A 15571-nucleotide genomic window follows, 5' to 3' on the forward strand; every position below is an offset into this window, starting at 1 on the left:
GAAAGTGACAGAAAAAAAACTGCCAAGGCCCACAGAGGTGTGATCCCACGAGGACCTCAGCTCGCTCTGCTGAGGGTGGCTGTGCCCTCCCAAGCCTCACCTGGAGCTTGCGGGCCATGGCCACCACCTCGTGGTCAGGAGGGTTGTACTTATAGCAGTTGGAGAACATCAATCGGACGTCAGCACCAAACTCCTGAGCATCACGGTACTCACGGGCCTCCAGTTTAGACTGGAAAACAAGACAGGGCCCTGTTAGCTGTGTCTGCCCAAGTCACCATGGAGAAGTAACTGGCAGCAGACGAAAGAGCTGCCTAGAGGAGCAAGTTGGTTTCTTGGCTCTCAGTTTTGTCAAGACTCTAGTGGGGGACAGGCCATCATCCCAGTTCTCAGCCTCAGGGCTGGGACTGGCCCTGCCAGCATCCCAGCTCATCTGCCTGGCTCACAGGCAGGTAGACTCAGAACCCACAGGAGGTGGAGCCTGAGCCAGAACTGAGGGGGAGAACTGATGGAGAGGGCTGGGCCCAGCTCATCATGATGACACAGCACTGTTCTTTGCTCTGCCTGCCCCATGTTTGGGACTCCACTCCCAGAAGAAGACACACGTAGTTAAGTTTTAAAACCAAAAAGGTCTCAAAACACTATGGTGAAAATGTCGGCACTTACAGCGTGCCTCCCACACAGAGGAGATAGCAAGGCCTTCCCCACCACAAAGAGGCTGGCAAGGCCGCCAAGTCCCAAACTCTCATGGAGCATCTACTGTGTGGGCAAGGTACCCGGGGCCCCGGGCAACCAAGGCCAGAGGGCTTGTCTTGCTTTTCCTCAGACTAGGGGAAGGGGTAGCACAGCCATCCGCAGCCACAATGGCCAAGCACGGGGTCTCAGAGCATGTCCCACAGTGGCCAGCAGGGGGCGCTCAGTTTCTTCGAGTTGACAGGAAAAGCCCACGCAGCCACCGTTCCAGGCCTAGGCCTCCTCTTGGACTGGAAAGGCTAGGAAGGCTCTGATGTGGAGGGACGGCCTGCCCACCTTGTCCCTCCGCTCAGGCACATCTCGCTCACCTTGATTGTGCTCATGTCCATGGGGTGCTTGATGATGTCACAGTAGTCGTGCAGGCCCAGCGCCTCCACGTCCACAGGCTTGTAGAAGGGCCAGGCATAGGCGGCGTGCTTCTTGGCAAACATCTCCTTGAGGATGCCGCTGCAGCACTTGAGCTGCTCTGAGACCTTGCTGCTCTTCTCTGGCGCTGGGTGCTGCTGAGAGTCGGGCACGTCCTTCTTTGGAGGTTTCACAGGCCGGCTGCTCTCCCGCCGCTGGCCCAGCTTGGTGGTCTTGGGCTCCGGGGGCAGTGAGGGTGGCTCGTGAATGGGGTCGATGGTGGTGGGGGTGGTGGTGTCTGCTTTCCTCTTCACTCCTTTCTTTGTCTGCCAAGAACACGGACGCCAACAGGCACAGTCAGAAGTGGCAGCCAGCACAGCTGCCCTCAGGATCACCACCAAAGCCATGCCCTGTCTAGGGGCCCGACATTCACGCAAGATGGACCCAAAGATAACTGCACAGGCAAAGGGCCAAGGACAGGCAGACGGTGTCCCACCACTCTGCTCTGCAGCTGGGACAGGACCTGCCTGTGGCAGGAGAAAGCATAAAACTGTGTGCTCACTTGGAAGCCAAGGGACCTCTGGAGGCTGCTTACTACCTAACACTAGGGCCTCTTCCCAAGTGCCCAGGGGAGGCACAATTCAGAGACTATTTAGATGGCACATCTGCAAATATGTACAGTCTAAATTAGAGAGGGGCAGGGGGGTAGGAACCCACTAGGAGGTGTGACACAATTATGGGATCTTTTGAGTCAGCAGGGCAGCTGCTTCTGGGCTGCAATTTCAACACAGCAAGATCTCCCCAGAAACACCCACCAGTGCCCAGGACCCAGGACAGGCTTTGTGTAAAGCATGGGCAAGGACAGGGTTGCTCTCCTCCCTGGTGACAGCAGCCCTCCAGAGTCCAGGACACTCACCTTCACAGGCTGTGGGGTGGCTGCGATGATAGGTGGGTGGCTCTGTACAGGCTGGGGAGCTGGAGCGGGTGGGGGTTGTGGCTGGGGGGGCACCGGCGGGGGTGTCTGCAGTGGCTGGGGAGGCACCACTGTCATGACAGGGGTCTGGACGATGAGGTCTGGGGTGACGGCAGGGAAGGGGTGAGGCGTGGCCTGCACAGGAGGAGGATTCGGCTGAGGGGTCTGGGTCTGCGGAGGAGTTGATGCTTGAGTTGTGTTTGGTACCGTGGAAACGCCAGGTTTTGCTGTCCCTACGAATCATAATAAGACAGGGAGTTACAGGCCATGCTAACGTCCACATGCTGGTTGACCTTGTGGGGACACACAGCACACACAGTGAGCGCACATCTGCGTGCTGCATTTGCCTGAGAGATGAACATCCCAGACTCCACTCTGCCAAACCCGTCCACCTGTCCCTGGGGCTCAGAGAACAGCAGAAAACCGCACTTCTCATATCCTAGGGCGTCCTGGCTGCAACTCCCAACTCAGGCACAAAGACCCCTTCATGAAGCCTGGAGGCCTAGGCTCAAGGAGCAGGAAGCACACGCTGACAGGGGACAGAGAGCGGGAAAACACTCAGAGCTTCCAGGCACAGCTGCCCTTGTTCCCAGAAGCACTGCCTTCTGAGTAAGAGCTTCTGGCAGGGAGCCGGCAGTAGCTGCCCTCGCCAAGGTTTCTGGAAACTGGCAGACCCCCACCTCCTCAAGCCACAGGGGGCAGCTGGACTGTTGCCATTCATGACTGCCTCCGGCGCTGCCTCCCAGCAGCTGTGCACGGAGTCCAAACACACAATGGTCACGTGGCTCACCCAACCAGCTGCAAAAAGTGAGGGATTATGGTCAGAGCTCTAACAAGAGCGGATGGCCCAGGGTGCGAATGCCTGGGAGCATAACCTGGGCCACCACATCCTTCGTGTGCATGCTGGCTGCCATGAAAATGGACAAAGACACCCAGTGCCCTCATCTACCAGCTCAAGCAACACCCATGTTCTCTGTGCATCTCAAGGAGCAAGGGTGAAATTCCGCTGAGTTTCCCATTTCTCATTCCCCCGGCACAACTGCTGGACTTCTTCCAGACTGGAACAGGAGGTGCCACCAAGTCTGTCTGCCCAGCGTGCAGCCCAAACCCCTGGTCCCAGGGAGTGAGGACCAATATCCTCATGTAAGGATAAGGGATGTGACTTACATGAGGATCAGGGATGTGATCTGATATGTACAAGAGCCACAGGGTGACATGTGAGACTAGTTCTCCTTATTTACCTTTGGGTGCAGCAGGGGATGCAGCAACCCCCTTTCTGCCACCACTTCAGAACAGCATGGGAAGCCAGGTGAAAGGCTGCTGCTCAGAGAAGCAAACAACTCACACTCAGGGACCACCTTGCAAATGTCACCCTTCTGCAGCATGGAGTTTCAAAGGACAAGATGTGGACAGTAGCTGCTGGTTTCCTAGACAGAATCATTTCCTGGAGTGCGCAGCTCTGCCAGCTGGCCCCTGGAACCCTGTGTCAGTTGGGGGTGGTGACAGGCAGAAATGGATGCGGAGGGCTTTCATTTCAGATGACTGAGCATCAGAAGCAGGGATAGCTCTGACACCAGTGCATTAAGATAATTCCAATTCCCAACCTCAAGGTTTAGAACTGAGAGTTAGTTAAAAATGATTTCTGGTCATGTTAATGTCCTTAAAATGGAAAAGTAAAAACCACCTATGATACTGGTAGGGTCAAGTGTTCAAAAAATGTCAAAGTGCTTTGAAAAGTTACACTTTCTTTTTATCGTAAATCCATCACCTACCCTCAGAAAAGGCAGGGCCCAATTATTTCTGCTTAGAAGAGGCCACAGGGCCACATGACCCTGTGGGATGGATCCAACACCAAACCCAATCTCACATGTCCAAATACGGCATGCAGTATATAATGTCACCATCTTCCTGCCACTCCCAGCCCCCCACCGAACTTGGAAAAGGGACAAAGGTCGGGGAGAAAGCCAATTTACTTGCTATTTCAGTACTCTACCTGCTTCTTTCCTCCCACGTCCTCTTCCTTTTGCCTGGACTATCATGATCTCGGTTTCTTCTGTGGGTAGTTCATTTATTTTTTGCAAGAAGAGCTTTTCCAGAGCTTCTGCCATTAAGACTATGTCATCTCCAGGCTGGATAAGGAGACACAGGGGTAGAGTCAGATGGCCCTCCCCTCCCCACCTTTGTAGACAGGGCACCCCATGCCACCCCCTGCCCCCAAAGCATGAAGCGTCGTATTCCGGGTCCTTCCCCGATCTGCACCCAAAGGAGCCACAATGGCTACACTACCAGGTATCACAGAGGCTTGTGTTCCCACAGGTGTGCTGAACCTACACTTGTCTACCTACACCTCCCTCATCTTTTAAGCTCTGGCCTGTCTGAGAAGCCATCCTAATGCCTTAAGCATCTGCCAAGCTCAGCCAATCACTGAAAGGGGCCCTCCTTTGACACAATTCAGTTTCACCAGAAATACTTGAATGACACAGGATTTCTTGCCATGATACATTAGCAGGGCCCCAGCAATGCTCCCCAATGTACCCCCATGGCAGCTTACCAGGACTCTGGGCACTGCACATCTCACACTAGTTTAGGGGTCCCACTCTGTCACCTCATCTATAACATGCTGTTCCCACTCAGTTCTAAACTGAGAGCCTGGTCTGCACATTTTGCTCAAACCTAAGTGGTGAGAGCTGAGACTTTAAAAAACACAGTAAACTTCAAGAAACTCACCTACCCATCTCTTCTGGGCATTTTTACCCACTACACCAGCAGAGGTCAAAAGCTGAGTTCTGTATAGTGTCTCCCTCCAGAGTCGTTCTATTTGAAAGGGTTGATTTTAATCACATCTGTGGTCTGAACTGTAAACAAATGATCTGGCTTCATGGCACAGCCGAGCCGAAAGGTTTGGCTACGGGGTTAGGAAGTGACCTTCAGGTCTACATGTAGGATCGGGGGGACACTTCATCTATGGCCAAGAGTTATCGACAGTCATGTCCACAGTTCCAGCAGACCATCACCCACAGAGCAACTGAGCTCTGCGCCGGCCCCATCACACCCTCTCTCACGTGGAGGTCTGTTTGGGCACACCTCTGCACAACTACATTTTAGCAGGCTCTTTCCTAACAATTTACATCACCCAAATGGACTTTGTCATGAGTCGCCACTATTCTCCTCACGCCTTCTCTACTAGACATGCTCAGGAACCAAAATCCCAAGGGCACCAGAAGCACATGCTTCAGGCTAACAAGGACAGCTTGCAAGTTCAACATGGCCAGCACCCTCCTCCCAGCAAAAAAGCCCATACCCAGCCACAGGCACAACCACAGGTCTCATTACCTCTACCTCCAAGGGTCTCCTCTTGCCAGACTCGAAGCCCAGCCACACCCAACACCCCTGCCCACGGGCTCCTGACATGCCCACTGCCGTCGCCTCTCCTCCACTCTCCCCAGGGCAGCTGGACACCCACCCCCATATCTCACCTTGTTGTAGATGTAACAATTTGTAAACATAGTGTTGAAGTCCTGGATACATTCCTGAGCATTCCAGTAATAGTTGTTTTCCAAGCGCTTCTTTATTGTTCCCATATCCATAGGCGTTTTAATGATCTTATAGTAATCCTGGAAAGCAGAGAGCAGAAGTCCAGTGTCACCTAGGCAGCCAGGCAGCACAAATGCTGGGCTGGCCAGGCTGGCCTGGGGACCTCACCCTTGGCTGCTCCACAGGTAAATCCACGGGAACCACAGCTCCTACTGGTATCAGCAAGTGATCTCGAGGGGGAACACCAAAATAAAGTGGAGTGGAGCAGGGAAGGGTTCCTGAATGCTGGAGAGTAATTCAGAGGGAAACATACACGTTTCCAACTGCTCTATCTTGGAACAGGTTGCCTTTATTGAAATGCACATTTTTTCTTTTTATAGATGCTAAAATATTTTCACTTTTAATAAATAAGGGGGAAACCAGGGAGCCTTTTAAAAAGCAATCCTCACCTAGTAAGAGAATCCATGGCAGGTCCTACTTGTCCCCACCATTTGAAATTTTACATGTCCATAAAATGCAAATTTCCCTGGCGCCAATGCTGGAGCCCACTCTTAACCCTTGGCCCTGGCACTCCTGCCTCCTTGTCACCATGAAGAGCTGCGGAGCATAAGCTTCCACCCTTAGTCAAGTTCACTGGACTTATGTTTCTTTCACTTGCACACAGTCTACCACTAAGGATTCTTTAGTATCCAGATACAGTTGAACGACCACGTTAACTGCCAAATGACAAATCTGGACAGCCTTTACGATCCTTAGTTTAAAAAAAAAAAAAAAAAAAAAAAAAAATTGGCCATCCCAACCCTCAAACCTTCAGATCTTACTCTCTTTAGGTGCCAAACAGAAGGAGCCAGATAACAGATGTAAATGTCTTAAAGTCCCTGAAATCAAACTGCATCATTCTCACAACTTTTTCTCTAAATCTAAACCTATTTTCTAAAACTAAGTTCATTTTTAAAAACAACCACAGAAGGAATGTGGGGACAGATCAAGCAGTACCTGAGTTTCCAAGTGTAAGAATCACAGAGGGCCAGGCAGGGGGCTGCACCCAGACAGCAAGCCCCTGATGACTAGACCAGCTCAGGCTGTTGGCCTGACCCACTGAGAGCCAAACTTTCTGAGCCATCACCCTGACTGGGGAGAGGTGCTCCCGTAATTAAGTTTGAGTGGCGTATCAGAACCAAATCCAAGTGGAGTCCCAAGGTAGAGGCACAGGCTGCAGATGGAGAGGCTGTTGCAGGGAGGAGAGAGCAAGTATGCTAACAGCAAGCACTGAGACCCTGCTCGGGAATGGTAGTGGACAGTGTTGGAAAGGCCAGCACAGGGGATGAGTGTGGGGTTTTGAGACGTTCTGACATCCACCAGAAAGAGACAAGGGCGACCTGCTTACATGTAAGGGTTTGGCACAGGTCATGGAACTGCCCTGGGGGTGGGGGCTACAAGTGTATGCCTGGGTACCTTAGGCAAGTGGTCAAGAGAGGAGACTGGAAGCAGACTATCGACACCACTGTCTATGCTCTGACCTCCTTCACCAAGAGAACCAAGTCTGAATAGATCTATCACAGTGGACATTTAGATTTTATTCTATGGCCAAAGGCCACTGAATTGGCCACAGTGTGTCACATGGCTCAAGGGCAAACAGAACAGTGAAGAGGAATTGGGGTGAAGACAGAGAGAACGGTGGTGAAGAGGAACTGCCAGCCTGGATAGTAAGGTTTAGGGGCATGACAGGAGATCAAAATGCGGGTGAAGACCTAGAAGGCATCAGAAAACAGACAAGGAATACTTTTTGGGGTGGCCTTAACATCTCCTGAAGAAGGAAGTCCCCGGAAAACAGCTTTAGCATGACGATGCTCCTGATCAAGCATCCCCTTTGGCTCAGCCCCCACCAAACGCCCTGAGACCACTCTCATCCAGCAAGCTCCCTCCTCTGCTCCTCACTCTTCCATCTCTGAAGACATCAGATCAGGGCCACCATGGATCAGTCCCTTCCTTTTATGTCAGAGCTAATGAGGCCAATGTCAACAGTCATAGGGACAGGTAGCTTCACACTCTGCCCAGAGCAAGAATGTCCCGGCCACTCTCCGGCCTGCACTTCAGAGACTGACCTTGAACTCCCAAACCCCATGGCCTAACCAACCACCCATACCTGTCTGTCCCGCTGGTCAGCACTGTTCCCTCAGCCTCACCTGGGATGCTGCTGCTTCCTGGCAATCTCAAGTCCCCCAGCCCTTCCTTCTCCTGTCTTCACCTTCTCAGCCCTCCCTGCTTCAGTTCCCACTGTGTCTTCTTGTAACAAGCTGACCCCCCTGCTATTCTGGCACTGATGCGTCTCCCTTCAAAGCCAAGCTTCTTGAAATGGTGGCTTCACATCCTCACCTTCGCATTCACACCGTCGCAAATCTGGTTTCTACTTCTGTATCACGTCTTCCTAAGGTCACCAATGCCCTCCTAAAGGTCAATAGGATGGTCAGGTCGGAATCCTCATCTCTTTGGCCTCCCTGTAGCTTCTGATGTTGGAATCTGGGGAAATGCTCTCTTCTGTAAGCCTTCTGCCTTCCCCCCAACCCCTAAGGGCCTCACAGCGCTCTGGGTTCCACTCTAGCCCCCAGCTCCTTCTCTCCTGGTTCTGTGCATCTGCTCTGAGAATGTCACTCTCTATTATGGACCCTGCCCAGCTCAGCTAGAGACTGGTGCAGTGAGCTCCCTCAACAGTCTCCCTCCCGCAGGCCAACACAGCTGACTGCCTCCACTCCTTATCTTGGTCAATAGAGAGTGGGGCCCCTCTTTTGCCTCCATACCTTTCCTGAGCCAGCTCAAGACCCAGACACATACTGCTCTCTTCTGATTATCTTCCCCCGAGTGCACGACACGTATTCAGTGAACCAATAGCACCAGACAGTTCTTACAGACACAATGGCTTTAAACTTGGGAGTCCGGATGCCTGGCAGAGGCTAAGGCCGCTCCTATACACGAGTAGCTCTAGTGTGCACACACCAGCCTGGGTCAGTGGCTGCAACCACCTAATACACTTGCCAGGGGGTGTACGGGACTTAGCAAACAGTAAAGGACAATTTAAAGACAATTAGTCCTTGGTGCTTTAAAGAAAAGAAGAAAAACTAAAGCATTTCTTCCATCTGCTCCCTGAGGTTCAGTTGGAGATACAAGTTGTGCTTGCAGAACAGTTCGCTAGGGATATGGGCAAATGGAAAACTCTCTAGGGAAAGAGAAGAGGGGTGGGCTCACAAAAGGCACAAAAGCAAGTGTGCTGCAGTCAGAGGGAGGGAGGGCAACACCGCCTGTGCAGCTGCAGCCACAGCCACCTTTCTCCAGCTGGGGTCACCTCCATGTACTTGCGCTCCCTGGGAGGTAATCCACTATTTTTCCCCACTGTGTGCTCTGGGTGACAGTGACGATGATGCTAGGTGACTGCTATTGCGGCAAGCCAATCCCCCTCTAGCATAGTCTGATCAACTACGTCTACTTATCCTTGATCAACTACGTACACACCTGAGAAAGGAAGGGGCCAGGATGGCCAAGTGCTCTGACTTCAACTCACCATGGAACTGCAAGTAGATATGTAGGCCTTCCTTTCTCCCACTGCTTCAATCTCTACACAATTTTCCCCAGGATTCCAATATCTAAGAAACCAGTTATTGTTAAGCCAATTAACTTGTTCTTTCTCCCCGATTTCAACTGATTAGAACTGCTGAAACCACTCACTCAAGGGCCGTGAAGCTCTCACCACGACTCCAAATGCATCTCCTACCCTCCCCCAGGATCTGTCCTGACCAGGAGACATGCAGGAGGAGACCTTGACGACGGCAGCCCTGGGCCCTGCCCACACTACTCACAGGGAGGTTCAGCTTGACGGCATCCACAGGCTGCTGGAAAGGCCACGCAAACTGGTGTTTCCATAGTGTCTTGAGCACCACTCTGAGCAGGTATTGCAGTTGGTTGGTCTGCCTCTTGGGCTTGTTAGGGTTGGAGGTCTCCGGGGGCGGGGGGTTGGTGCTGGCTGCGTTGGCTGGCTGAGGTTGGGCCTGGGCCTGCGTTGTAGACATTTGGGAAGTTTCTAGTCCATCCCCCATTACTGGCAGATTTCTCAATCTCGTCCCAGGGCCGCTCTCCGCAGACATGCTAGTGATCCCATCACATTCTTCACCAGGCACTCTACAAAGGAAAAGAAGGGTCCTCGTGAGAGATCAGTTAGCAGATGGGCACTGCTCAGAATGACAAGTCCTTCTGGCTGTGGTCTCCAAGGACTGAGCTCCCCTGGCAGCAGCTGGCCAGGTTGGCCAGAGGGGCCACCCCATGCTTTGACTGAAAGGGTTCCAATATCTCCTCTCCCCAAAGACTTACCCTCCAGCAGGGAGGAGACCACATACCAACAGAGGAGGCAGAGTGAGGTGGTGAGAGCCCACTAGGAACCAGCAGGGGCTCTGGGAACTATGAAGATCATGGGGAAGGAGATACAATGAAGCCACGTCTCACAAACCTGCACATCCCTTTTCCCATCTGTGAGCTTGTAGGAGATGCTGCCTGTGTGTGGAAGAGGATGATTTGCAGGCTCCCACATATGACATTTACATTAAAATTGTTTGCACTTGTCACACATGAAGCATCGAGCTAAGTCAGTAATTCCATTTGGTGGGCCAGGCAAGGAGAAGCAGGAAGGTCAGGTCCGCCCACCTATGGATGGTTCACCCAGTCCACTGCCAAGTGCTCAGGGCAAAGCCATAAACTTACTAAGAATATTTTCTTGGTAACCTAAATAATACAGGTTTGCTGAGGAAAAAATCTGCATGTTTACTGCTGATAAAACAAAAATGAATCCATACTAGACCTATCATTTTCTTTTTTTTTTTTTTTTTTTTTTTTGAGACAGAGTCTTGCTCTTGTTGCTCAGGCTAGAGTGCAGTGGTGGGATCTTGGCTCACTGAAACCTCCGCCTCCCTGGTTCAAACAATTCTCCTGCCTCAGCCTCCCGAGTAGCTGGGATTATAAGTGGTCACCACCGTGCCTGGTTAATTTTTGTATTTTTAGTAGAGACGGGGTTTCACAATCTTGGCCCAGGCTGGTCTCGAACTCCTGACCTCGTGATCCACCCACCTCGGGCTCCCAAAGTGTTGAGATTACAGGTGTGAGCCACCGTGCCCAGCCGAGACCTACCATTTTTCTTAACTATAAGGCACGCCCCCAGTGGCAACACAGGTCCCTGCTGTCAGTGCCTGTCTGAACACCTGCTCTGGTACCTCCCCTCACCTGAGCAACTCCTGCTGAGGGCCACCCCAACTTTGCAAACCCTGCCACAAGCATCCTCACAAGGGTGGTTCTGAACACCTGTCCAGTTTTTCCAGTGGGACAAACCCCAAGATAGCTGCAGGTCAACAGTATGCATGTTTTTACTGCCAAATTGCCCTCTGGAAACACAACCCACCCCTTGCAGTGACTGAGTTTCCACACTGATGATTCACGAGAAAAGGCACTTGCTCAGATGTATACTGGCCATTTGCATCCTTTTTGCGACACTTTTCTACTGGCAAAAAGTATATATATATGGTCGGCTTTTTAAACTCACTTCCAGTAGTAAGAAAAACTTTGAAAGCTCGGGGCTAACTGCATCTAACAAGCATCTCTAGTAATAAACTTAAGAACTCAGTGGAGATATCATTCTGGAATGAACTTTTAGTGGGTGCAGAAGCAGCTTTATGCCTAGCACACACTAGGCACCTGAGCTGCCAGTGAATTACTTTGTGTAATTTATTTAAACCACGATTACACAAGCTTTTTTTGTAAATGCAGTTCTGGCAAATAATCCTATTTTAAAAGTGCCAAACGGAGAATTTGCTACAAAGCAATTCCATGGACTAGGCTGTGGAGATAGGAGGCCAGTGAGATAGGAGAAGACACAGGGACAAATGACACCAGCCACATACCAGCTTGCTGGGAACCTTGGGTCCAGTGTACCAGTCTTGGTCCAGGCACAGAAAGATTACAGGACACACCAAGTGACTGGACACAAGTATTGGTAGAAGGACAGCATCACAGACAAGGAAACATGTCAGTGGGGTTTAAACCCCACTCACATGTGGAGTCAGCTGGAGAGGGCTTCCATGCAGCAGGACCAGCAAGTCCAGAGTGACTGAAGGGGACAAGTGTGATGGGCCAAGGGGAGGGGAGGCCTAAAGGCACTGGGGAAGCTTGGATCCCGGGATGGAGGGTACACAGAGTGAGGCCAAGGAATGCCATGCAGTTTGGTTTCTACAATTAGATTTCTCCTAGAAAGCAGCTCCAGAAACACACAGCTGATGCTGCACACCAAGCACATGCCAGGTGAGTGATGGCAGGCAGGGACGGGAGCAGCCCAGCCACAAGGACACCGGCCGCCAGAGGGCAGAGCCAAGCTGTCCCAAAAGGAAGCAGCCCCCATAAATTTTCCATTAAGTAATGACGTTCTGGAAATCTTGAAGCAATGCCCCTGAGGCAAGATGAGGCCAAGGACTTCTAGAACTTCTGGGCTGGGCCATGCTTGTCTCTTTCCAAAAAGACTTACAGCAAAGCCAAGGGATGAAAACTCATGTGTGCTCTGGGCCAGTGACCACTCTTCTTCACCTTCTCACCAGGCTTAGACAGGCCCTTGACCCAAGAAAGCTGAATTTTCTTTTTTTTTTTTTTTGAAACAGGGTCTGTTGCCCAGGTAGTGCAGTGATACAATCTTGGCTCACTGCAACCTCTGCCTTCCGGGGTCAAATGATTCTCCCACCTCAGCCTCCCCAGTAGCTGGGATTACAGGCGTGTACCACCATGGCTGGCTAATATTTGTACTTTTAGTAGAGATGGGTTTCACCATGTTGGCCAGGCTGGTCTCAAACTCCTGACCTCAGGTGATCCGCCCACCTCGGCCTCCCAAATTGCTGGGGTTGCAGGCGTGAACCACCACGCCCGGCCAGAAGCTGAATTTTCTGCTCACAAGAAAAAACGGTTTTCTACAGAAAACCTGACTCTTGAACCTTGCCTCATTTGGTGTTTTAAGTCATTGCAAAAGCCAAAACACCCTTCCCTAGCCAGCTCACAAGTGATGCACAGTAACAGTTAAATCCTCAAAAATGTAACACTGCTTCTGGCCTCATCCCCACTTTACAGATAGGGACACCAAGGCAGAGAGAAGTACGTGACCCAGGAGTGGGAAGACCAGGTCTAAGCAGATAGAGTGGCCCAAAACCTGGCATCTGATTCCTGCGTAGTTTAAGTTTGCCTCTGAACTAAGGAAATCCTCACTAGTGTGCTGCACACACACACACCAGAAGTGTCAAACACAGACGGTCGTGACACAGTGGCCGCCATCCTTAACACACGCCCAGGTCCCTGAGGAAAGAAACTGCTGGAGGTTGTCTGTTCGAATGTAAAGCTGTGACATGTTCGACACGAGACAAACCTGGGAGCTACCAGTACCCCAAAGTTTCTTTAAGGAGGTTCTGAAGATAACAAATGAAAGTGACATCTGGCCGGGCGTGGTGGCTCACACCTTAATCCCAGCACTTCGGGAGGCCGAGAAGGGTGGATCACCTGAGGTCAGAAGTTGGAGACAAGCCTGGCCAACATGATGAAACCCCCATCTCTACTAAAAATACAAAAAATTAGCTGGGCATGGTGGCGGGCACCTGTAATCCCAACTACTCCAGAGGCCGAGGCCGGACAATTGCTTGAACCTGGGAGGCGGAAACTGCAGTGAGCCAAGATTGTGCCACTGTACTCCAGGCCTGGGCAACAAGAGTGAAACTCCGTCTCAAAAAAAGAAAAAGAAAGAAAAGAAAGTGACACCCATGGCCCCATAAGGGGGATCACCATAAGATGCCTGAGACTCCTGCAACCACTCTGGGCCTGTGCAGTACCTGCACTTCAAGGGACCATACTGACCTACTGCTATGCCCACAGCTTTCCCATGACCACAGGAAAATAAGACGCTTGGGAAACTTCAAGAGCCCACTCTTACGGCAATGACAAGAAACATGAGGAAAACCAACCACTTCTAGTCTGTTATAGGGCAAGAAAGAGAGGTAGAGTGAGAACTCCTATGTGAGAGCCAGACGACTTTTCTAAGGCCCAGATTTGATGAGGTAAGCCTCCTTGGGCAAATTCTTCCCACAGCGGTTCCCCCCCACCCCCCACTGCCCCAGACCCCTAGCATCTAGGCTCCAACAACAAGTCAGCCACCCCTGTCACCTTCAGCCTTTGATCTGCTAGCCCTACTGCCAGACAGACGGAGGGACGCAGACAGAGGCTCACAGGTGCGTGCTCTCTCTCCCTCTCTGGCCCACAGCATCTGGTGCTTCCCTAATCTCCACCTAGTGAGTTCCACGGTCAGCCCATAGTGGGCACCCCTGGGAACTGAAGGCAGGCTCATCTTTATTTCACTTTTGTCTTCCCAGCACACAGGAGGTGTACCCCCTCAGTGACCACACCCAGATTGTCATCCTAGGGCTTCCAGCTCAATCTCAAAGCTCTGGAAAAGGAAAACAGTTCATGCTCTCACATGGGTAAGTGGAGACCACCAGACACAGTCACTCACTCAGGCAACAGGTCCTAACATGCCCTGCCCTAGCACTCAGTGGTTGACATGGCATTCTCCCAAATGATTAGGCAATACGTGGGGTGAATACCGTGGAGGAGAAGGGTAGGGCTGCTCTGGCCATGGACGAGGCCAGGAATTTGCTCTGGCCATGGATGAAGAGAGGAATTTGCACTGACCCACGGGACAGGCGGCATCTCTGAAGAAGGGACAGAGAATGAGACCAGAGGGGGAGGAAGAGTGTGTGCTCTTCTGTGGTGGGGGTGAGGCAGGCATCGGCAAGAGAAGGCACGCCTGGCATAGTTAACAGGAGAGAACATCTTCAAAGTTTTCCATTGAAAATATTAAAAAATGCTGCTCCCTCTCCACTGTCATACTGACCTGTGGCCAAAAAGCAGGAGCCACCATTGACTATGTTAAGAGTTAGCTGAAGGTCAACGGAAAAGAAAAAAATTTCGCATATTGTTTCCAATCCAAAGAAGGCTACATAATCTTTTTTTTTTTTTTTTTTTTTTGAGATGGAGTCTCGCTCTGTCGCCCAGGCTGGAGTGCAGTGGCCGGATCTCAGCTCACTGCAAGCTCTGACTCCCGGGTTTACACCATTCTCCTGCCTCAGCCTTCCGAGTAGCTGGGACTACAGGCGCCCACGCCCTCGCCCGGCTAGTTTTTTGTATATTTTAGTAGAGACGGGGTTTCACCGTATTAACCAGGATGGTCTCGATCTCCTGACCTCGTGAACCGCCCGTCTCGGCCTCCCAGATTACAGGCTTGAGCCACCGTGCCCGGCCGAAGGCTATATAATCAAACTGGATGTCCTACTTTTGTATCTACTTCCAACAGAAATCCTGTATCACGTTCCCAGTGTAGAAGAAAAGGATGAAGCAAGGTTAGACAATGCTGTAGTTCCCAAACTGAGTGCCCAGGTGCCCTGGGGATGTCATGGTAAACTCAGATGGCATTGCAGGAACTATTAGCACAAGGTAGTTGATCATTTCAAACACCAGATTGCACTCTATTCCTTTCAACAATGTCACAGCCTGCAACACTTGATCAGTAAGTTGCTGTAATAAAAACCAAAGATCGCCCAGGCACAGTGGCTCACGCCTGTAATCCCAGCACTTTGGGAGGCCACGGGAGGTGGATCACCTGAAGTCAGGAATTTGAGACCAGCCTGGACAACACAGTGCAACCCTATCTCTCCCGGGAAAAAAAAAAAAGTACCCAGTCTTGGTGGTGTGCACCTGTGGTACCAGCTACTCAGGAGGCTGAGGCAGGAGAATTACTTAAATTCAGGAGGTGGAAGTTGCAGTGAGCAGAGATGGCGCCACTATACTCCAGCCTGGGCGACAGAGCAAGACTCCATCTCCAAAAGAAAAAAAAAAAAAAGCAAAGGTCATATA

The 15571-nt window shown here is 51.4% G+C and overlaps 1 protein-coding gene across 3 annotated transcripts in view; it reads right to left on the reverse strand.

Annotated features, from left to right (window-relative positions):
- Nucleotides 1–15571, reverse strand: part of LOC105495598 (bromodomain containing 4) — a 99707-nt gene that overhangs the window by 26446 nt on the left and 57690 nt on the right. For 2 of the 3 annotated variants that reach the window (XM_071085916.1, XM_071085917.1), the window contains 6 exons: nt 9454–9772; nt 5545–5682; nt 4062–4197; nt 2012–2301; nt 1059–1421; nt 101–229 (listed from right to left, as the gene is read on the reverse strand). In XM_071085916.1, the coding sequence (XP_070942017.1) occupies nt 101–229; nt 1059–1421; nt 2012–2301; nt 4062–4197; nt 5545–5682; nt 9454–9738 (1341 nt within the window). In that variant the 5' untranslated portion in view covers nt 9739–9772. Of the gene's footprint in view, nt 1–100; nt 230–1058; nt 1422–2011; nt 2302–4061; nt 4198–5544; nt 5683–9453; nt 9773–10097; nt 10460–15571 lie in introns of those variants that run through there. The other variant, XM_071085915.1, reaches the window with a different exon arrangement.

This window comes from Macaca nemestrina, chromosome 20 (assembly GCF_043159975.1).
Source record: "Macaca nemestrina isolate mMacNem1 chromosome 20, mMacNem.hap1, whole genome shotgun sequence".
NCBI classification, from domain to species: Eukaryota; Metazoa; Chordata; class Mammalia; order Primates; family Cercopithecidae; genus Macaca; species Macaca nemestrina.